At 45.3% G+C, this 24,432-nt stretch overlaps 1 protein-coding gene across 2 annotated transcripts in view; it reads left to right on the plus strand.

Annotated features, from left to right (window-relative positions):
- HLCS (holocarboxylase synthetase) overlaps nucleotides 1–24,432 on the plus strand; it is a 228,621-nt gene that overhangs the window by 11,336 nt on the left and 192,853 nt on the right. For both annotated transcript variants that reach the window (XM_068270428.1, XM_068270429.1), the window contains 4 exons: nucleotides 628–771; nucleotides 10,034–10,196; nucleotides 12,946–13,853; nucleotides 20,133–20,315. In XM_068270428.1, the coding sequence (XP_068126529.1) occupies nucleotides 628–771; nucleotides 10,034–10,196; nucleotides 12,946–13,853; nucleotides 20,133–20,315 (1,398 nt within the window). The remainder of the gene's footprint in view (nucleotides 1–627; nucleotides 772–10,033; nucleotides 10,197–12,945; nucleotides 13,854–20,132; nucleotides 20,316–24,432) is intronic.

A 24,432-nucleotide genomic window follows, 5' to 3' on the forward strand; every position in this document is an offset into this window, starting at 1 on the left:
ACAACATTTAACGCAGAATAACTCACTTCAATGAAAAATCAATACCCTGTTCAAAGGGCACACGTTGCGTTGGTGACTAACACTGCACGTTAAGTGAAAGTGCTGCATGGTGTGCGTTATACACGTTATTAGCTGCGTTAGACTGTTTGCACATGCTCAGTAATGACTTGGAAGCATACTTTTCATTGCCTGTATGCTCTTCTGTATGCGACGATAACGGGGCATTAAGTTGCGTTGCATCTTTTTTGGGCATAGCGTTATAAGTTTGCGTTGCGACTTTAACGTTGCATCAAAACGCAACGTCCCACTGTGAAAGAGGCCTTAAACTTGATGAAGACACTAGCCCTCATATTCTATATAAAACTAGAGAAAAAAAGGTTTTGTCTGAATGTCAACTTAGAGAGTTCCTTCATCCCCCAGAAGCATTAGACACACAGGCAGAGCTGGATGCTTGCAGAATACTAACAGCAGAGTGGATTGTGTTCTGTGAAAGGCCTCAGAAGGCATGCATGCCTGTTAGAATTCATGTCACATGACATTGATAAAGAGAATGCACTTTCTGTGAATAGTAACATCCTCTAAATTTCGGCCTTCATTTCACTGTGTTTCTGATGTACTTTTATGCAGCGCTTTGAAGACTGGAACAAGTGGAACCTGTTACTGGGAGCCCCCAGTGATAAAGATCTGGAGGACAGGCGAATAGCCTTTATAACTGAGAGTGTCTCATTACCCAGTGACACCTTATCAGCTGCATCACACTATTCCAAAAAGGTGAGCTCTGCTTCTGCCCTTTGTATCTATTTCCTCCAGTCCTGTTGTGTAAATCCTTCATTCCGAACTCAGTAATAAGAGGCCTTCCCTATATAAACAGGGAGAGCTGGGGAAGACTACAATTAGGACAAGAATGGGTTTTATATGGCTTAATTCACATGGCAGCATGACAGGTGAGCATGCAATGGTGACCACAGGCCCGGGAGGTGTGGGCGGGCGGATCGAGACTGGCCGGGGGACGCGGTGGTATCGGGAAATCGAATGCTGTTACTGTTACGCACCCGATTGAGCCTTTGCATCTGAGATTTCACAGCATGCCCGAATGAGCTTTTTGACAGATTTTGGCTGGAAATCAAAATGATTGATCGCGTGGCCATGTTGCCGCATCGATATCTGTCAGATTAGTTCATTATGCTCAAATTGTCCGGATATTGAACCTGAAAATCGAGTGACGTATGGGCACACATGAGCAGTACCTGGGAGGCTGCCATCTTTAGATCCTTTGTCAAAATATTAGTTGCCTGGCTGTGATGCTGATGTTTTAGCTGCAGTAGCTTCTGAGTCACGCCTGCAACAAGCTTGCAGCCAGTGGGGTAAATCGAAAGACCCGTTTAAAGAGGAACTGTAGTGAAAATAACATAAATAACATTGCTTATTTTTTACAATATTCATTTATATATTATTTAGTCAGTTTTTAAAGGGTCCTATATATTTTATGTGTCTTATAAAATACATTTTCAGGGGTTGTGACCGCGAAGGAACTTACATGGTGGAGTGGGAGCGGTACTTTCCCCACATGTGTTCATAGTGGTTGCTGGACATAGCAACCTAACTGTTGCAACCTAATACTGTCATCAACTTCTTAGACATTACTATACCAAAATGGGCTCCAGGTTTCCTTATGTATTTTATCTTTACGTGATTAAGAGAGAACCACGAGAATAACCTCCCTGTATCCCTGCACTCAGTTTGGCAGACAAAAAAGAGAAGTAGTTTTCTCAATCAATCAAATAACTAGCATGTAAGGAACTCAAAGAGCAAGGTAGGTATTGCCTGGCAAAAATTCCAGGTATTGTCTGGAATTGATGGACACAAGTAGTGGTGCTAAGTGGAAACTTGAGTGCCGGAAGTGCCCAACAAGTAATTATATATAATTCCACATATAGCCGCTAATTGTGGCTTTTAACATGGGTGCCTGTGGAGGCACCCAAACTACCATGGTGCCTCGGGCGTCAAAATGACCTGATTCAAAATCGCTAGTCGGCTTCACTAAAACACCTGCAGCAGTATTATTTGCAAAGCTCACCTCAGCCAAGCTTGTAGTAAATCCTGGATTCATTGAGATCAGTTTACATTGCCCTCTTATTTGGCTACAGCAGTAAGATGGCACAGAATGCCAGTACTTCCTGTGCCGGAAGCTGGATAGTGTGCAGGTTTAGGAAACCAAGGTTCAAAACTCGACACTTCCTGTTCAGTAAGCTGGCGCCTATTCAGTGAGGAGACCTTAGCCATGACTTCCTAACACTGCTACTGCCTAAGGAGCGCGCCCTAGTGGTTGCAGCTCTGGTGCTCTGAGTCCGCAAAGGAGAAAAGCACGTTTATAAATCTTCAATGTCTTGTCTTGAAGCTGCACTATCCCCACACACTGGGATTCTAGAATGGATGCCCTGGCACTTTTGATACTTGAAAAAACCTTGACTAATAGCTCAGTAACAAGGCCTCTGTAGTTTATTTACTTTATTGCCTTTGGGGTTGCCTCCCAGTCTGTGCAGCACTTACGGGACAAAGAAACCGCTGTGTGTTTGTCATATGTCCAGGCAAGAGAGAAGAGAAAAGAGCCTTCTCTCTGGACACAATGGCCTTTGAATGGAGCTGGTTGTGGGAAATCCTCTTGTTTGGAGCCAGGCTAGCTTCCTCTGCTTTGATCCTGTGTTTCACTCTCTGGCTACCTGCTTATTTCCCTATTGAGTCACAGGAAGAACTTGTGCTGTTTACTTTCAGCCTCACTGCTTGGCTTGTCTAGTCTAGTACCTGGTCTTCAATGTGACATGTCAGGGCTTTGATCAGGTTCCCTTCTTCTTGTTTTGGTTGTTTTACTACTCATGTCCTGACGTTATTGCCTATGATTGTGCCTTTGCCTGCTGAGATTCCCCACCAAAAAGGCACCACTATACGGGTAATATTACTCCTGAGATGTGTTGGAGTTCTTGTCTAGTGGTTAGACCAATCCATTAAGCCTTAGTCTACAGTTATTTATTTATTTTTACCAGGAATGAAAATTTGCTTGTGAACACATGCTAATAAAAGTTAACGGGCCCAATTCCATTACATGCGAACTTGAGTTCATATGTATAATGCAAGCCTGTAGTAGACACAGCCCTACAATGGTGACTGCAGCCATGAGATTATGAGATGCATGTTGCTTGGAAGGAAAGCTACGGCAAATTTAGACAAGATATGAAAGGATAGAGGCGCAGTATGCGCAAGATGACGTGGACGACACGCATGCCCATGCAGGCGCAGAAGAGTCGACACCACCGGTGGGTTGTGATCATTATGGCCGGCCAGCGGGGACCCTGAGGAGGACCGAAGCTGCAGCGAGGGACTGAGATGGCTGCGAGGGGCTGGAAGAAGACCCAGGTGAGTAAAAAACAGATTACATATTTTGCCTTGGAAGTCCTTTAAAGAGGATGCACTAAATGGTTTAAAGAGGCGCCCTGGTGGTATATAAAAGCGTTTAAAAGCAGTTTAAAACCGAGAAAAGGTTTGAGGTTGCTTACCTCAAGGACAACAAATCTTTGTAGGGACAAAAGATTTTATTGGTAGCACAGGCAACGCGTTTCACGGGTCTGAGCCCGCTTCCTCAGGCCAATAGCAGTGCCAGGCCAATTGAAATAGCAAGCTAAGGGAGTCGGGTTAATTGTCTCCACCTGCTTCCTGTGGTCGGTTGCCCCTCTGCAACCCACTCTTGTGAGTAGATTCTTATCTTCTATATTGACAATTTTGACTAAACACATTACACTATTGGGCTCCCGTGTTTTTTGTTTCCTGTGCCTTTTCCCCAGAAGGTGTCCTGACACCAATCATCCACTACCTTTAAAGAGGAACTCCAGTGACAATAATGTAATAAAAAAGTGCTTCATTTTTACAATAATTATGTATAAATGATTTAGTCAGTGTTTGACCATTCAAATATCCATCCTCTCCCTAAATTACATTCTGACATTTATCCCATGGAGACATTTACTGCTGGCAGGTGATGTCAGTGGAAGGAGATGCTGATTGCTTTTTTGGCAGTTGGAAACAGCAGTAAACAGCTGTTATTTCCCACAATGCAACAAGACTCTCACAGTTTGATGTCAGAACCATGGTCCTGACCTCATACTGTGTGTGTGTGTGTGTGTGTGTGTGTGTGTGGGGGGGGGGGGGGGGGTTCACCACAATATCAGCCATACAGAGCCCCCTGATGATCCATTTGTGAAAAGGAAAAGATTTCTCATGGGAAAGGGGGTATCAGCTACTGATTGGGATGAAGTTCTTAATTACGGTTTCTCTTAAGGTCTAAGGGTGCATACACACATCCAATTTTGATTGGCTAATCACTGACCAATTTTACCACCTCCATCTAGTATGAGGGCCAACAGAATTTGAATATTATAAACAGATTGTGCAGGTAAGCTCTCACACTACATGGAAGTGGTAAAATTGGGCAATAGTTTGCTAACCATAATTAGAAGTGTGTACGAAGTCATAGTCATCCCATTTATCCACGGATACTGTATTTGAACTTCTGAATAAGACTATGCTTCTGTGCACTTCCACATACCCGAAGTAGGAAGTGACGACAAGTGTGCGTCACTTCCTGCTCGGCCGGTGGCCAGACAAGGAACACCGTGCAATAGCGCACTGCATCCCTAACGCCGGTTTGTAGTCTGTATAACCAGAGTGCCTTTCATTTATTAAATACTTGCTGTGGATGCTGCATATGACTGCAATAAGGGGACAATCGAGAGTTCTGAGCATTAACCCTTAAAGAGAACCAGAGGCGGTGCGGCAGGGGGGCTGATGGGACACATGCCTCTGTGCCCCCCGAAATTAGCGACAATAATTGTCACTATTTCGGAGGGTAATGGGTAAAGAGGGATTCTTGCTCAAAACGAACACTAGGGGCATTCCTGCATAAGTTGTCTCTCCCTGGCCGCACCCCCTGTCACTTCCTCACCTCCCTGCTCGCTGGGAGAGAATCTCTCTCTCCTTCCAGCGTTGTGACCCCAGAGGTCACAAAAGGGGAAGTGGGCCCTAGCAGGCCAACGGAGCGGTGGGGATGGTGGCTACCTGATTTGCCCTGAACCCTCAACCCCCCACAACCCCCCAAAATCCGGTAGCCTATTTTTTTTTTTTCTAATTTTATAACCCCACCTCGGGCTCTATTTCAGACTGTCATGGACATTTGTCCTTCTGGGTTTTCACATCCATACGCCATGGACATCTTGAGGTGTTTTAGTACAAAACAACTTCCACCTACAGCTGATGTCTATAGACATATATGTTTACCCATATACAGTAGAGTCTCGGTTATCGGGCACCATTTGGGATCAGCTGATGCTGGATAAGTGTGCTTTCTGGTTGCTTGAGACTCAATGTAAACTGTATCGTTAATACACCCCACCCACTCTACAGACCTACAGAAATTGAAAGTATATTAACCACTTAAAGAGACTCTAACAAAATTTTCAGCCTTATTTCTTCTATCCTATAAGTTCCTATACCTGTTCTAATGTGGTCTGTCTTACTGCAGCCTTTCCTAGTTGCACAGTGGCTGTATTATCTCTGTTATATCATCTAATCTTCTTTCCTTTGTCAGCTTTGTCAGCTCAGGCAGGAATGTGCTGCTCTGCTGTTATAGGTAGAAGTATTACACACCCTCTCCATGCCTCCTACAGGCTCTGTATGAGTCACAAACTGAGCTTCTCTCAGCCTATTACATGCTGGTTAGCAGCCATGTTTTTTTGTTTGTAAACACTGCCTAAAACTGGCAATTACAAGCCAGGATTGCAGCTGGGAGTGGCAGAAACAGCAAAGAGGGGCCCAGGAGAACATAATGAATAGAATGGTATGCTTTTTATTGTAAGAATTTTAGAGTACAGATTATCTTTAAGTACCAGCGGTCTCTGCCCCCTTAAGGACCAGAGACTGCTGGTACAATAACAACGGAATCACCGCATATAACCGCCGTCACCGCCACACGCCGGGATCCTAAGGACACCCACTCTGCCATCTCTATGACGGCAGAGTCATGTGAGCCGGTAAGGAGCCAGTTTCATTGGCTCCTGACCGTGTCTATCAATGTAAGCCTATGGGAGCGGCTTACATTGATAGACATGGCCAGGAGCCAATGAAATCTGCTCCTGACCGGCTCACACGGCTCTGCCGTCATAGAGACAGGCAGAGCAAGTGAGCTGCGGCAAGAGACGGGATTCAGTGGCGAGATTGGCGGGGAGCGACGAAAGCGGCGCATGCGTGTTGCGGCGGTGAAATCTACACCCTGCCAGCCAGGTAACCACCAAAACACGGGGTAGATTTCAATCACCGTGGTCCTTAAGTAGTTAACCTTGGGAGAGCCATGGAACCCAGTCTTCAAGCACAGCTGAACCCACAGCCTAAGAATGTACTGATGGTTTGAACAGAGGCACCAATACAGGATAAAATTTGTTAAAAGCCGTTTAAAAGAGGAAGTATCGGTAGACTTACCTCCTCAAAATAGACACAGATTCTGTTGATTAATAGTCAACAGTAAATTTATTTAATTGCTCCACAGTGCAATGTATTTCGCAGATTCATTCCTGCTTCTTCAGGCAGTAATTGGAACAAACTCTTGTGTTTAGGTCAGGAAGCCATGAACACTTTCATTCCAGTGCAGGAGACGTGGGCACAGCAGTGAGTAACTTCAGCGCCGTCAGAGGACGGAGCTGAAGTTACTTATAAAACACTATCATTTGGCCTCCAGCAATTGCTGGAAGATGAATTATTTCATTCCTCATTATCCATGGCGGCCTGGAGGGGGAATCGTATTTAAAATCAATGGGAATTTGTGCAGGAGCGGGATAAGCCATACAGGCTGTATCCTGCGCCCAAGTCTCCCGGTGGCGATTCCTCTCGTACACGGAAGCCAAGCGCCTCTGCCTCTGCTCACTTGTACTTTACCACTGTGAGTACTGCTGGCGTGTTATAACTTCTGCAGCATGTACTGCTGGCTGCAGTTGTACTGTAGACAAGCAGTTGTTGATTTCTTTATATGCATTTGCTCGCATAGTTTTGCTTGCAATCACACTAAAGGTGCCCATACACTCGTCAGATTGGCAGCAGAGAGATAAGAAATGCATCTGATGATCTATCTGATGCGTTTTTAGAACATTTTTTACCAGGAAAGAATTCCAATAGATTTCATTTTGAAATCTATTGAAATTCAATCTGATGGCATTTTTTTGCCATCAGATTTCCATTAAGGCCAATGCAAACTGATAAGCAATCTCATCAGATCGACCTAAATTTTCCACCCTGCAAGTTCGATGGAAATCCATCGAAATCGATCGAAATCGGCCGTCGATCGGTCGATTGGCCAACCGATTTGCAATCGATTGATCGATCGATCGATCGGGATCGATCGGTCGGCCAGAAAATCGGCTGAGTGTATGGGCTGCTTAAGTGTTGATTCCATCTGCAGTCGCTCTGAAGTTAATGACAGTTTAAGATGCTCTTGTGAAGTCAAACATTGTCTGTTGCAGTGGAGCTGCAATCCCTTTCATGCAGGTTGCATAGCTTTGTCTGCCTGTCCCTGCTGCCAGCTTGTGACTGATTATTATTCACCTGTGTGGGAATCTGCATGTCTGCTCCCAGTGGATGACCTCAGTATAAAGAGCTGCTTCCTGCAGTGCTCCTTGGGCTATCATAGTTCCAGCATCAGCCTGTCTTGCTGTTACTCTGGCCCCAGACCGTGTTCCTTGTTCTAGTGTAATTCATGTGGACTGCACTGATCTCCTGCGTAGGAGTCAGTGAGTCCTTCTAGTCCTGTTCCTGTTTACCAGTATTTGTAACTTTGCTGGTCTTGCATCATATATTGGTTCATCGCCGATATATACGCATACTAGCGCGTTTATTATTTTCCTTGTATTCGTGTTACGTTAATACATCAGTGTCGCTGATATATACGTACTCGAACTGTTTATATCCTGTGTTCAGTCAGTCAGTTTCCAGCACATTTCGGTAGGTTGCGCTTATCGTGATCACCCGTGCTTAGTTAGTTCAGTCCTGTTCCTGTTGCCTTGCGTGGATTGCGCTCACTTCTGCGTAGAAGTAGCGAATCCTTCCTAGTCCTGTTCCTGTTAGCTTGCGTGGATTGCGCTCACTTCTGCGTAGAAGTAGCGAATCCTTCCTAGTCCTGTTCCTTGTATTGCTCCAGTTCCTAGTTAGTGTTTCTTGCTTATGTTATATATCGGTTCATCAGCGATATATACATATGTTAGTCAGTCGTTTGTAGTTTCATTGATAGCTGTAATTATAATACGCTAGGAATATCATATCCATTGTATATTAAGTATTGTTTGTGGTTGCTCGGATCTACGCCTGCTCTGTGCGCCACATCTCCTACGGGAGTCAGTCCTCTCCTCCACTACGCTGGGGATATCCTGGTTCCTTGTGCTTGCGTGTGTGTGTCTCCTTCACGTCAGGTTATGCATTACGTGCACCGAGCATGACATGGCGATTTTTACTGGTTAATTGAGACTGCTAATTAGTTTATATCCGGAAAACCGGGACTGTATTTCTGTGTCTCACTATCTCATATGTCTAAAGAGTGTTTAGTACAAATTTTGGCTCAGTGCCAACTTTACTTGACATATGCAGATAATTGTAAGATGATGCAGAATTATGCAAACGTTACTTCACATCTATACAGCTTGAACATGGACCAGTCAAATGCTTAAATGCTTTTACTGCAAGATTTGATTAGTTAATTTTACAATAGATTTTCTTAGTAATTAGCATAATTCTGTATCGTAATACGGTAATTAGCAAAATTCTCAATCATTTCAAATGTATTCACTCCTCAATGACAATCCTACGGACTAATGTGGACTTTGGTACAGGTAGCTTTAGGCAAGACATGTAATAAACACAATGCAAATATAACTGGCACTGGCAGGTAGCTTGTTTTAAAAAAAAAAAATCTGCTAGCAGTCTAAAGGTGGCCATTTACGATAACATTTGGTGAATGATTGTTTATGAACAGTTGTTTGTAGAAATGGTTGTTTTGGACCACTAACGGATGAAAATTTCCTATCCAATTCGATCAGATTAATGAAATTCAACTGATTTTTTTTTCGGATCGATCCTTTCAATCTGATCAGATTGATTAGGAGATTTTTGTACGTTAGTGGTACCAAATGATAATTTCCGATCGGGCATATAAATAATTGTTTGTAAACAATTGTTTTCCGAATTGTATCGTTAGTGAATACCTAAAGGTTTAAAGAGGAACTCCAGTGAAAATAACGTAATGAAATAAACTGATTTAGTCAGTGTTTGCCCATTGTAAATGTTTTCCTCTTCCTGATTTACATTGTGACATTTACCATATGGTGACATTTTTTTTACTGCTGGCAGGTGATATCAGTGGAAGGAGATGATGCATTTTTGGCAGTTGGAAACAGCTGTAAATAGCTGTAATTGCAGTTGGCTGATGGTGTAATGGTTAAGGGTTCTGCCTCTGACACAGGAGACCTGGGTTCGAATCTCGGCTCTGCCTGTTCAGTAAGCCAGCACAAATTCAGTAGGAGACCTTTGGCAAGTCTCCCTTACACTGCTACTGCCAATAGAGCGCGCCCTAGTGGTTGCTGCTCTGCTCTGGCGCTTTGAGTCCGCAAGGAGAAAAGCGCAATATAAATGTTATTTGTCTAGTCTTGTTATTTCCCACAATGCAATGAGGTTTACAGACAGGAAACTGTCAGGACCATGGTCCTGACATCACACTGTGGGAGGGGTTTCACCACAACATCAGCCATTCATAGCCCCCTGATGATCCGTTTAAGAAAAGGAAAAGATTTCTCATGTGAAAAGGGGTATCAGCTACTGATTGCGATGAAGTTCAATTCTTGGTCACGGTTTCTCTTTAAGTGATTTACTCAATTTGTCTCTTTCTGCTACATAACAAATACTGTGAAAGCTTACTCCAAAGTACCTTATCTCTCTCCCTCGCCTCTTCTAGGCCCGGATCCTGTCTGAGTTTTGTCTCCCTCTGGCTCTCTGTCATGGAAACTCCTCCCAGCTTCTGGCAGAGGCCAGTGTGGATAATTTCAGTGAGCTTGGCATAGCGTTCATGGAGGACCGGTTGCAGATGGATAACGGCTCACTGCTGCAGAGAATTACTTGTGAGTTGCACCATTTATTTTTTGTACATATACTGTATATATATATACTCAAATAAAAGTCTACCTTGTGTATAAGTCAATTCCAATATTTGATTCTCTTAAAGCGGAACTAAAGATATACTAAAAAAAACAAAAAATAATTTTACTTACCTGGGGCTTCTTCCAGCCCCCTGCAGCCGACCTGTTCCCACGCCGTTACCATACGCTCTTCCATTCTCCCACCGCTGCTCACTTTCTCTTCACTGTCACTCTAATCCTCCAAACCCCCTAGGTTTCAATTTCCCCAGACTGGCCAGTCGATGACCACTGTGCTCTTGTGGCCCTGGCGACGCTCATCCTCGCTTACACTCCCACCACAGGGAGCGTCCTGCGCAGTATGCAGAAATCTCGTACTGCCCTTGCTTAGGACGCTCCCGGTGGCGGGGTACATGAACGAGGATGCGCAGGCGGTGTGGCCATCGACTGGCTCGTTCAGGGAAATCGAAACTTAGCCGCTGAGGGGGGTTGCATAATCGGGGAGTGACAGCGTGGGCACGGGGTGGCTGCAGGGGGCTGGTAGAAGCCCTAGGTAAGTGAAACTTTTTTTAACACTTTGATTTAGGTTCACTTTAAGTGCAGCCAATTACTCAGCCAGGTCCCCAAGTTAATCACCTCGCTTCTTGCTTCACAGTATCTTTCTCCCCGCCCCTTTCCTTGTTAAGTGTTGAGGCCAGGCCAGAATAGGCTAAGCATAACCCTATTCTAAAACTGAACACTCCCTCTACCCATGCCCTAACCAACCCCCCCTCCCCCACGGCTAACCTTAACCATCCCCTACCCCATTGCTAACCTCACCTATCCCATATATTGCCTACATGACATAGTCAGGGAATAGTTAATAGGGGGTACTAGCCAGCCTTTCCATGTAAATATATATCACATGACTTCTCCCACTTCTTCTTTGCCACTCCTGAGAAATTAACCTTTTGTGACTAGTACTGCAGCTACAGCTTAGCAGAGTCTTATCTCTCTCACTGCTCAGTGTGTAAAAAAAATAATATAACCCTTCCTTCACCCCCCCCCCCCCCCCCCCCCCCCAAGGGTTATTGCAGCCAGTGCAGATTTTTGAGATGGGTAATACAAAATATTATGAAGAGACTCTACCTGGCTTGGGGGAACTACATGGAGCATTGGCAGGAAAACAAAATTATGGTATGTGGACTGCTTTTTAACAATGTATTTAGATCTTAGGCCTCGTACACAAGTACGAGGTGTGTCACCCAGCAAGGATCGGGACTCGATCTCTCGGGTGACAGTGCATGGCCGGATTTACCATAAGCCACTGTAGGCACGTGCCTGATGATGGAAAGGCAGCTAATTCCCTTCCCCAAGTGCCTCCCTCTCTCCTTCCCTATGCAGAGTCTCGAGCAGAGTATAAATGAGGTTACTCACTTGAATCTCCCTTCAGTCGGACACCACTAGTTACCTAATATTGAGGGTGCCTGTAGGTATCTATGAAGGAGGGAGAAGTGACAGCTGGGCCAGCCAGCACACTTGTGGTGCAGTTTGGCTAGTGTTTGTAGGGAAATAGAGGGTGAAGTCTAGGGTGCCAGGACATCTATGCCTGTAGTCTCCAGTGATGTAAATCAGGGCCTGGCCGAGGCTGTACAGACACTTCACTAGCCTCCAGGCTAGTGAAACATACCGGTTGCTATGGAAGATGTGGAGGGGGAAGGCTGACAAAGCAGCCTACGAGAAACATCACAGAGCGGGAGGGGTGAGTTAGGAAAGCAATGCCCCCAGCTACTGCTCAAGCAAATCGATCCGCTGGGCAGAACACTCGCTGACTCGCTGAGGGGGATCATGGTTGCTGTACACACACTAGATTTGCTGCAGAGTTGGTTATTATTGGCCGCCTTGGACAAGTTCAGTCTAGCGTGCGTACGTAGCTTGGCTCCGCTGCTGGAAGTGGGAGGTAGGCGGCGGACTTGAAATGTTTGACTGGGCTGAGGCTTTAAACATAGTATTTCTACGCTTTGAGGTGAGATCTGGAGAGCTGTTTGCTGAAAATCTTGAAAGTGACTTGATATAAAGCTTCTTCTCTGTACCTGACGCTGGTGGTTGTATACAGAAAATGCTTTGCTGAGGAAAGAAATGTACATACAAGACAGGCAGCCAAAGAATTTCCATTCAGAGCATTTTATCCTTCCATAAAGATTCCTGGCTTGGCCCATGAAATCAGATGACATTGCTTTGTATCACACACTGCTCCTCTGGGCAATGCTGTTCCACATCCCAGCCGCCCAGAAATATTTCTGCCCTGTGATTTAGCCTGGTAAGAAGTTTTTGCTCTGACGGCACTATAACACTCAAAGAAGTTTTTGTTCAGGTGTGTTTGATGATTTTTGTGTCAGGTAGGATGACCATAAGGTCAAGCAAGGAGCTGGTTTGCAAATGTTATTGTGTTGGAGCTTTAATGGCAAGGCGAAACAAACAGTCAGCACTAAAAGCCACTGGATGTGTTTATTGTCAGGTGCACTTACAATATGGTGAACCAATCGGTGAATATAGTTAATAAAAAGAAGACATCTTGTTAGCCTCTGTAATTTAGGCAGAACTTAAATGTGAGTACTAATCTCTTTTTTTTTTTTTTTAATTCTCATTTTATTGATGTATAGCACAAAGTAATTCACTTTGCCAGTAAATTATGCAAGCATTTGTATGATTCATGTATAATGGTCATCCTTCAATTATTGATGTTGTTTTGCAGCTGTATACCTAACGGAGTCACCTGCGAATAAGGTGGTAGACTCTATTGACCGCAGTCCAGATCTGGATCAGAGGAAGGCTGCACTTGAGCTCAGTTTGGTTTCTGAGGGAGCCGCTGAGAAAAAAATGGGCGTGGCGGAAAGCACAGAGATGCAGAACTCTGATAATGTAAATGAAAGGTTGGAACCAAGACAGCCGGCGGAGGCGAGTGGTGAACATCTCCACCTTCATCTCTCTAGTTGCCATGAGTGCCTTGAATTGGAGAATTGCACCATAGAGTCTGTCAAGTTTGCCTCTGCAGAGAACATTCCTGATCTTCCTGAGGACTTTGCTAGCTTGGAGGACAGTCCTGATGTGAGCTTTCATCAAGAGACCTCAAATCTTAATATCAGTGGGAAGCCACCCAATGTTCTTGTTTATAATAGCTCCTCTGATCCAGACAGGTTTGAACAAGTCAAATCTGTGCTTCTCCAGTGCTTTGATTCCTGTCGATATGTTGTCTACCCTCTCCTGGAAGAACAGGTCCTCAGGGACCCATGGATGGACAACTGCTTGTTGTTGGTTTTAGTGGGAGAGAAACCCATACAATGTAGTCTTCACAAACTCTTAATTTCCTACATGGAGAAAGGTGGAAGGATCTTGGGCTTGTCCTCCCCTTTCACAATTGGCAACATGGTTCTAAAAAGGAAAAATGAACTCCAGGGGTTGGTTCAGGATCTGGTTTTCAATAGACCCAACAGCAGTGAAATCTCTCTCAGTGTTTTGACCAGTGGGTTTGTGTTTGAGGATTGTTCAGAAGAGCCAAGTGATCAGGTGGAAGAGTGGGGACACTTGAATAATGACAACCAGGATCTGATGATGGTGCGTCAAAAGTATGGGGACGATGGTGGAGAAGCCGTCCTCTGCCAGGTATAATTTTACCTCGAACTCACTATAACCAGTTTCATTAATTACACTTTTTTTTGCAGGCAGACCAGTTGCTCAATATGCCTAAGATACCTACATAGATCTCCCAAGCATCTCTAGTGGGGTGTTGTAAGTGAATCAGTCAGCATAGACAGAATTAAAGGCCATCTGAGGTGACATGATGAGATAAACATGTGTATGTACAGTGCATAGCACACAAATCACTATGCTGTATTTCCTTTTTTTCTTCTTTCTGCACCTGAAAGGTATGCGAGTGACAGTTTCTGTCTGGGTCGGACTATAGCATAGCCGTTAGTGATAAGGAATTGCAGCAATAAAACACTTTCCTGGCAGTAAATGGCTTCTGAGAGCAGGAAAGAGATAAAAAGGGTAAAAAGTTCATAGATTTTATAGTTCTGCCATGCTTCAATGCATGTGCCATTGAGCAGAGACCATGAAACAGGAAGAACTTAAAAAGTAGATTTGAATATAAAATAAAACCATGGGATAGCTAAAAAAGTAATTTAGAAGAAGGATAGATACAATTGTTTATCTCTTTAGTTTATTTTCACCTCGGATGTCTTAATAAAAAATGCTCTACTATAAATTTTTTGAGGATATGCCATCTTCACCAGGGTCAACTCACGGCTGCTGCCTCAGAGCCTCTTCTTCTTCGTGGTGTGAGTACAGCGGATGTGTGGGCACAGTCTGTACAATCGAAGGAGGGTTCCGCACACAGTCTTACTTCAGGAACAATGCAATTTTTATTGTTCCAACACTCACATGTTAAGACATCTGACAGTCACAGCTGATGATTGTTTTGGAGGCAATCAGGTCCTCTGTGTCGGTCAGGTCCCCTTAGCGTTGACAAAGGTGACCTCATTGGCCCCTAAACAAACGTCGGCTGTGATGGTCAGATGTCTTAACGTGTGAGTTAGAACAATAAGAATTGCATCATTCCTGAAGAAAGGCTGTGTGCAGACCCCTCCTTAGATTGTGTTCATATACCTGCTCATGGATCCAGCAACTACTCCCGATAGGTGTGCGATTCTTTCAATTGGAAGAGCACAGTCCATATCTGCTCACCACCATGATGACTGTCAGGCACGGAGGCAAAAGCCATGCACATGTGGCTTTTGGGTACTTTGCAGGCATAGACCTTATGCAAATGGCCATTGTCTAATATATTTAGAGCAGTGGCTGTCCAACTTCGCGGGCTCGGAGGGCCGGTTTTTTTTCCAGACCACATTTAGCAGAAGATTTCTCCACAAAATGCAATTAGAGTGATATATTCCCCACAAAGTGCAACCAGATTGGCCGCAGATTTATACACAAAATGCAATCAGATTGGCCGCAGATTTGCCCACAAAATGCAGTCAGATTGACAAAATGCAGTCAGATCGGCCGCAGATTCGCCCACGAAATGCAGTCAGATCGGCCGCAGATTCACCCACGAAATGCAGTCAGATCGGCCGCAGATTCGCCCACGAAATGCAGTCAGCTCGGCCGCAGATTCGCCCACGAAATGCAGTCAGCTCGGCCGCAGATTCGCCCACAAAATGCAGTCAGCTCGGCCGCAAATTCGCCCACAAAATGCAGTCAGATCGGCCGCAGATTCGCCCACAAAATGCAGTCAGATCGGCCGCAGATTCGCCCACAAAATGCAGTCAGATCGGCCGCAGATTCGCCCACAAAATGCAGTCAGATCGGCGGCAGATTCGCCCACGAAATGCAGTCAGATCGGCCGCAGATTCGCCCACAAAATGCAGTCAGATCGGCCGCAGATTCGCCCACAAAATGCAGTCAGATCTGCCGCAGATTCGCCCACAAAATGCAGTCAGATCGGCCGCAGATTCTCCCACAAAATGCGGTCAGATCGGCTGCAGATTCTCCCACAAAATGCAGTCAGATCGGCTGCAGATTCGCCCACAAAATGCAGTCAGATTGGCTGGAGATTCGCCCACAAAATGCAGTCAGGTTGGCTGCTGCAATGTAATATATACAGCTCCTCTCTGCTCTGCTCCGCTCCCCTCACCTCGTTCCCCGTTTCCTGCGTGCTGCCGCCGCCTCACCTCTCAGATCGGACCGGGCAGGAGAGGAGATAAGAACCAGCCACACCAGCGCACGGCAGCCGCGCGGTGTATTTAAATGCAGGAAGTGACATCATCGGTCACGTCCAGCATTTAAAGTCCCCCGTGCGGCTGCCATGCGCCGGTGTGGCTGGTTCTTATCTCCTCTCCTGCCCGCTGCCGATCTGAGTGAGGCGGCGGCAGCAGCAGCATCGGGGGAGCGGAGCGGAGGGGGGGCTGTAAATTCACATTATAGCAGCGGCCTCGGGGGACTTGCATGCAGGAAAAGATATTAAAAAAATCCCCTCAGCTCGGGGGCTAACACTGCCACAGCAGGGGGGCCGCAGCAGAAGGCTTGGCGGGCCGCCAGTTGGACATCACTGATTTAGAGCAACCCTACGCTGAAACTATGGACCACAGGACAATCTGTGAATGGTCAGGACTTTCCAGAGGTTTTTTCTAATGAGGGTAAGTTTATATCTTTTCTTTTTGTTCAGGTATCCTTTAAGAGATAACTTGTGAAATCTCTGCTGGAGATTCCTGGATATCTCTGAAATTGCATTAATAAATCGTCCATATTATTAACCAGTTGTAGTCCCAGTTTTTTTTGGAAACAGGTGAATTCATGTATCTGTTACAAATGAAGGAAGAACTGGGACTCCATCTGGATAAGTTGCAAACTTTGCTTTCCTTTACGGTAACAGCAAACATGACGTTTCAGTCATCAAGATCATCAAGTGCTTGATGAAGATCTTGATGACCGAAACATTGTGCTTGCTGTCACTGTGATATAAAGGAAAGCAAAGTTTAAAACGTATACAGGTGAAGTCTCGTTCTTTCTTCCATTGTGGCTTTACATGGTCCATCAGGATTCTGGTTCTTTGTCCTTGTGGTGCTAGACGTTTCCCCACTAATCAGACATGATTCACAGCTGCCTGGCTAATAGCTGTCCATTTGATCTAATAGTATCCACCATTGATGCTATGGAGAGCTATCTAATGTGCTGATCATCGGGTCTCCTCTTCCACCTCTTGATCTCCTCCACTCCGCTAGGATGATTTATGCTGGGAATACACGGTTCGTTTTTGCCTTCGTTTAAACCTTCGTTTCGATTGTGCCTTTTGTCCTTTTCGATCCCGAAATAATCAGTCATACGGTTAATATCACCACCCACGGTTTAGTTTTTTTTTCCGATTCTGATGGTTTCGTTTTTCCAATGATCGAAGGCTGCAAAGAAACGAAACGAAAATCCCTTTTTACAGGGACGGACTAGCATAAACGAATATATAATCGATCTGAACAGCCATCAAGCCTACCAATGGCTCGATTAGATGGATAAAGAGAGATAATATCAAACATGTTCGATCACTAGTCGTTCGTTTTTGGGGTCTATTAATCGAAACTATAATGAGATTATGACTATTTTCACATACGTTTTCAACACTCGATTCGTTTACCGAACGAATCGAAGGTTTAAACGAAGGCAAAAACGAACCGTGTATTCCCAGCATAAGAGAGCCACCATGATCTCCCGGGACCCCTCCCACCCAGGCAGTCGCTACTTCGAGCTCCTCCCGTTGGGCCGCCACTACAGGTCCATAATATCCAAATCCACCAGGCAGAAGAACTCCTCCTTCCCCCAAGCGGTTCGGCTGCTTAAAGAGAACCCGAGGTGGGTTTGAAGAATGTTATCTGCATACAGAGGCTGGATCTGCCTATACAGCCCAGCCTCTGTTGCTATCCCAAACCCCCCTAAGGTCCCCCTGCACTCTGCAATCCCTCATAAATCACAGCCACGCTGCTGACAAACAGCTTGTCAGAGCTGGCTGTGTTTATCTCTATAGTGTCAGTCTGCTGCTCTCCCCGCCTCCTGCAGAACTCCGGTCCCCGTCTGCATCCCTTCCCTCCCTGCTGATTGGAGGGAAGGGATGGGGGCAGGGACCGGAACTTTGCAGGAGGCGGGGGAGCAGCTGAGACTGACACTACAGATGTAAACACAGCCTCACAGCACAGCTGTGATTTATGAGGGATTGCAGAGTGCAGAGGGACCTTAGGGGGGTTTGGGATAGCAACAGAGGCTGGGCTGTATAGGCAGATCCAGCCTCTGTATGCAGATAACATTCTTTAAACACACCTCGGGTTCTCTTTAACACCAACCTTCCCCTGTCAAGGCCCACCCACTACCTTACCCTAGCTGTGTCAGCCAGCTCTTGCCGTTTGCCTGCCTGGTCCCCACTGCCCACGGTCCGGATGGGGGTCATTGTCCTTGTTTTTATCACCATTAATATCATCACTACCCATTTTATTATCAGTAGTAGCTCTATTGGACTAACTGATGCCTTGGGACTGTTTCATGATAAGGCCATATGTATACCACTACTGCAGTTTTTTTTAACTTGTATTAAGTGTTAATTGTATGTGTTGCACGTCTGTCCTCTTATACTATGTCTATGCCATGTGTCAATTCCGAGTATAGCTCTGCTGTACTTGGCGAAATAAACTGATTCTGAAGTCATGCAGTGCTGCTGACAAGGGCGTAACTACAACTTGTGGGCCCCTCAGCAAACCTTTAATGGGACCTCCCTACTGGTTTCAATTCTCTCCTTGCAGTGCACCTTAACTTCATCAGGTCACATTAGTGAAAAATTAAGGTGTCCATACATCAATCGACTTGGCGGCCGATCGACCTTCCGATTCGATAATTATCAAAATAGGATGATATTCTGTGCCGCCAAGTGCATGGCCCATCAAAGATGCGTCCATTTTCGGGCTGAGCACGTCGATTGGAAATGCTGCAAGATGTGGGGCTGTCGTACTCGATCATGTGTGTGGCAGTAATAGAGAGCGATATCTGGAGGAACGCGGTAAAACCCCCGGTGCTGTCCCCCCAATGTCAAATGTGCCTAGTGCACTATACTTTACCTATCCGTGTGTGCTGCTGGCTCCGGCCCCGTCCATACATGCTTCTCACGTGGTTGCAAGAGTAACCTGGGTGTGTGTGTGATGTCACACACATGTGGACGCTTGCAACGTGTATGGACGGGGCCGGAGCCAGCAGCACACACGGACAGGTAAAGTATAGTGCACCGGGCAGTCACATTTGATATTGGGAACGGATGTGGTGTTATAAGGCCAATGATTGATTTCATCATGATATGATCGGGAATTGGCCTGTGGTGTATGGGCAGCCGACAGATCTCTCTCTAATCAGATTCGTTCAGAGAGAGATTTGTCTCTTGGTCAAATCTGCCCATTATGGCCTGATGTACGGCTACCTTTACTCTTGTTAATAATTTTGCAAAAATCACCCTCATTTCACCCTCAGTAAAAATGCACGTTTTGCGTGAGTGATTTTACCCGATTTAGTGTGGTAAAAATCACTGGACACTTTTGCGATTAAAGAGCGATCGCGGTCAGTGCTTTATAAGAACTGTACCGTGATTGCTCCAGAATCGCCCTGACAATGCTGCAGGTAACACGTTTGCGATTGGCACTGATTGCAAAACGCCCGCGATCGGCGCCATTCGCAGCAGTCAGAACACTGCAATAGGGTAACATAGCTCTAGCGCTTCAGTGTTTAGCAGGAATCACCCGCTAATCACTTAAAGAGACACTGAAGCGAAAAATAAATTATGATATAATTAATTGGTTGTGTAGTAGGGGTAATTACTAGAACATTGCTAGCAAAAAAAAATATTCTCATATTTTTATTTTCAGTTATACAGCTTTTTTTTTTTGCTTTTTTTTTTTTATAACATTGCACCATTCTCTAATACTTGCAGTTTACACATTACACAGCATTCTAAAAGTTGTTGCAGAACAGGCAGTGAACTTTTGAACTTTCCTGAACTGTTTTCTGCAAAAAACAAAACACAATACAGTTGAGATAACCTAATCAGAAGTCAGAGTTCTCCATGACTTTCAAAGTCAGTTGCAGAGCTCAATGGCTATTTGCATGGGTAACTGGAGTCTTCCTGTACTGGAAACAAATATTAGACTTATGTCTCTGCTCCTAATGCTTTTTTTCTTATCTGTGCTACACATACAAATCATGATATCATAATTTTTTTTTTTTTTTGCTTCAGTGTCTCTTTAAGTGTGAATGGGCCCTTAGACTGTTTGTTTGCTGCTATTTTCTTTTCATTTTGGTAAATACCACTGCTGTCAGTACCTTGTTTTATAGTGTATATATGACTCGCTGTTTATTTTACAGGTCAGGCTGGAGGTGGCTCCAGAGTCTCTCATGGATCATGATAAGGGGACGTTTGACTCTCTGAAGCTCAGTAACTCCCAGAGGCATGAGGTGCTGACACAGATCCTTATTAGTCTCGGGCTGCAGTGTGGGGCCTCTGCCTCTCCATCTCTCACTCCTGTCTACCTGCTGAGTGCACACAAGGTGAGTGTGCAGTCTCATCAATCAGTTCATGTTAGGCTACGCCTCTGTGTGTATTTTTTGCCCTGCAAAATCCCCAAATCCTAGTCCCTGTTATCCCCCTCAGGCTTGCCAGTTAGCCCAGACTTCCAGTTGCCTGAGTTCCGGATAACAGGGACTTTGCTGTACCTTAATAAATGTCAATTCATAAAGATTAGAGCATGTGGAGATTAGAGCCATTCTGTTAGGTAAGGGAGGAAACAGAGCAGAGAAGGTGAAAACGAAATAAACTATTCAGTAAAATAAGAAATATTTCCATTATTTCACAAAACAGTATACAGTACACCATACAGTACTTATTAAAAATGGTAACTGTTTGGAGACAGCAGGCTCTGGCCACTTTAGGGCCAAATCCTTTTCTTAATTTAGTAGAGCCAATCACAGTGATCAGGTCAGGAGCCAATGAAAATGGCTCTTCACCGATGTATGGAACGGACCAGAACAGTCTGCCAAGACTGGGAATGTCAGATTGACCTCTCCAGCCGCACCTCTCTGATCAGCAGAACTTATTATACCGCCTCCCATGTCATCAAATGGTGATGGGAGGAGTCAGTAGCATCGCTTAGGAGCACTGCAGCCTCAAAGAAGTGAAGGCTGGGGAGAAGAACAGTCTATTAATGGTCACAAATAATTAAAGTGCATGTAGAGGTTATTCTTTACCAGGTTAGCACCAATAAAGAGTTTGAAGAGGGGTACCTAGTGGCCCATCTGTGCAGGAGCCCTGGTGTGGTCGCTACTGCTGCATTCCCTATTGCTACGCCACTGGGTGGAGTTCTTCTTTAAAGGGGTTCTGTGGATATTGTTAAAAACAAAAGCTGACACTTACCTGGGGCTTCTACCGGCCCCCTACAGCTGTCCTGTCCCACGCCGTCCTCTAAGATCATCTGTTCCCTGCCGCCGGTCACGGTCCAATTATTTGTGTAACTAATAGCGCGGGACAGGACAGCTGCAGGGGGCCGGTAGAAGCCCCAGGTTAGTGTCAGCTTTTGTTTTTAATAATATCCACAGAACCCCTTAAATGTTTAAATGAGAACCCTCAGTTCTGATCACTTTTAAAGAGTAACTGTCAGGCTGCAGAAGCTAATTTAAACCTCTATTCTCCTGTGTTAAACAGTTTAGAAGGAAGCCCAAAAGCCATTAGTGAAGATAAAAATCTCAGTTACCTTTGATGTGTGCTTATCTTAAAGGCTGTTATAGACCCATAAGGACGCAAGCCGCATACTAAACTGCAAAGCATTCTGGGGCCCTCCCCTCGGCTGCTAATGAGACCTTACAGCAGCTTCTAATCAGTCCAGCGCGTAGCACTGATAAATCTCTGGGCAGAGTACACTGCAGGAGTCAGCTATTGTTCCTAGCCACATGGCTCATTAATATTCACTGCACACTGTGTTGTTCAAGTACCAGCTTTTCTGTGATCAGGAAGCAGGCAGGACATGACGACACATTTGACAGAAAAACATGGAGCCTGCCATGAGCTGTCAGGAGCATCTATCTCTGCATATACTATATACAAATTCTGTGAAATCCAAACGTGGACAGTGAAATGCATATGTAATGTAAGTACAGCCAATCTTTAGCTACTGATATATGTGTTTATTTTCTCTGATACCTTATACCTAACAGCTCCTCTTTAATAAGTTGGCCTTGAACAAATCTACTTTTTTGTTTGTTTATTTTTTTGCCATTTTGTTTCCTTCTGAAGCTGGGAGGGGGAAATGTGCACATTTACATTGTAATATTGATTTGTACTTTTACAAACTTGTTGGAAACATTTGTGTCAATTGTCAATTATTGCAAGACGTTGCCTGTTTTTTTTTCTATCTTGGCAGCAAATTCCTTTACTTCTTTGTCATTTTGTGTTCTCTTACTGCCCTCTAGTGGTAAAAACACATTAGGATTGTGTGTGATGGTAAACAAATGAGTACTCGGAGAACCAGGGCAGTTGCTTGCTGCGTGTCTTTCTGATTGCTGCAGTGGTTCATTGAATGCAGTGATTATTTTAAACATCGTCTTTTGACCTTTATAGAAGAAGTACAGGAGCCTGTGTATTCTCAGCTGTGCATCCTAGACAGGTGTACTGCAAACTTGGCCCGGGGTTCAAATGGAACTGTAGCCACTTATTTTTTTTCCTTTAATTTCTTGTTGAATGAGAAGGGTAAGAATGCTTTCCATTTTATTTATTTTATTCCATTTAATATTGCTGTCTTTGTCTCTGCTGAATATGCATTCATTTTTCTTTCTCTAGTGGCTGGATAAGGGCTCTCCCTCTGACACAGGAGACCTGGGATCAAATCTCGTCTCATCCTGTTCAGTATGCCAGTACCTATTCAGTAAGGAGACCTTGGGCAAGACTCCCCAACACTGCTTCTGCCTAAAGAGTGCACCCTAGTGGCTGCAGCTCTGGCCCTTTGAGTCTGCCAATAGGGAAGCACGCTATACCGTAAATGTTCTCTGTTTTGTGTGTCTTGTACCTGCTATTGATACCCCAAAATCTAAACTCATTTTTAGAGGGCAGTGATGTGCGATGCCCCTTGGCAACATGAAAATATCAGGGATTAGGAACTGTCCTGTAGGGGAAGCCTACATCAAATAATTCTAGAGCGGGTACAGAAAGAGGAGTGACTCGTAAACCTTAATATATCCGGATGCTTCCAGCTCCACATATCCACCAGGGAGGAGGCTTAAAGTGTACTGCCTTCTCATTGTCCTGGTAGAAGCCCACCGTAAGTTGGGCAGGTCAGTGCATGCACAGTGCAGCTGCGCGCCCCCCTTGTCTCGCTCCCACGTAGAGTTGGGCGAACTGTTAGCGCAACTGCAGCCGAACTGTTCGGCTGCCCAACCTGTCATGTGGCTGTGGCTCTTACTACTTCCGGGTCGCAATGACCCGGAGTAGTACGTCTGCGCTGGCCCGGCGGAGCGCGTCCTAGATCGCGCTCCCGTTGCCGGGCACTCTCTGCGCATGTGTGTGACGTCATGAGTGACGTCACACACATGCGCAGAGAGTGCCCGGCAACGGGAGCGCGATCTAGGACGCGCTCCGCCGGGCCAGCGCAGACGTACTACTCCGGGTCATTGCGACCCGGAAGTAGTAAGAGCCACAGCCACATGACAGGTTGGGCAGCCGAACAGTTCGGCTGCAGTTGCGCTAACAGTTCGCCCAACTCTACTCCCACGGCTGGGAGCATTCTGCACAGTAGACTGGCCAAACTTATGGGGCTTTTACTGGGACAACACGAAGGTGGAGGAAGGCAGCGTGGGAGCGATAGGGGTGGAGGTGGCTGGAGAAAGCCTCATGTTTGTAATCATTTTTTTCTAAATATTCGTCTCAGGGTCACTTGAAGTCCAGTCAGAGAAGATGATGGAGCGCCCCGAGGGCATCCAGAGTCAGGTCCAACAACTGAAAGAGCAAACCCTAATATACAAATTCCCCAAGTGCAGGAGGAATAGGTAGAGTTCTAGTAGTTCCCAATCCAGGGTTTCTTGAGAGCCATGAGTTTGCTGCCCATGAGGTTTGTATCTACTAATATTATAACATAAGACAGTTAAACACCAGTGATCTTTTTGGGGGTTAAGACCGAGACAGGCAAGAACGTCACAGAAAATGTGGGCACACCAGGCTTCGCCATAGACCATAATGAGAATTGTGGCTGTAGCAGCACTCAGTCAGTAATTTTGGACCAAATTACTATGAAAACAGCATGATTTGGCCACCAGCAATAGCTGACAGGCGAATTACCTCTTACCCCTGAGTCCATGACAGCCTGGAGGGGGAATAGTAATGAACTTCACTTTTCTTCCTCCAGGGGAGCAGGCTGAGACGTTTTTTAGCTTTATGCTCCAACATTTTTTGACGCCTTAATTACATGTACACGCTAAGACAGCTAGTGTTCCGGAGGATACATGTCACCTGTTTGCGTTTAGTAGCCACTTACATAGAAATAAATGTGTATACCGTAAGTTGCCTACTGTGTATACCATAACGAGATCTAGTAGCCCGTCAGGGTTAAAGAGGGCCTGACTCACTCCAGAACCTATGGAGATCAATATAACACCCCCTCCCACAACCCCAATACCCATTCCA

Source organism: Hyperolius riggenbachi, chromosome 2, assembly GCF_040937935.1.
Source record: "Hyperolius riggenbachi isolate aHypRig1 chromosome 2, aHypRig1.pri, whole genome shotgun sequence".
NCBI lineage: Eukaryota > Metazoa > Chordata > Amphibia > Anura > Hyperoliidae > Hyperolius > Hyperolius riggenbachi.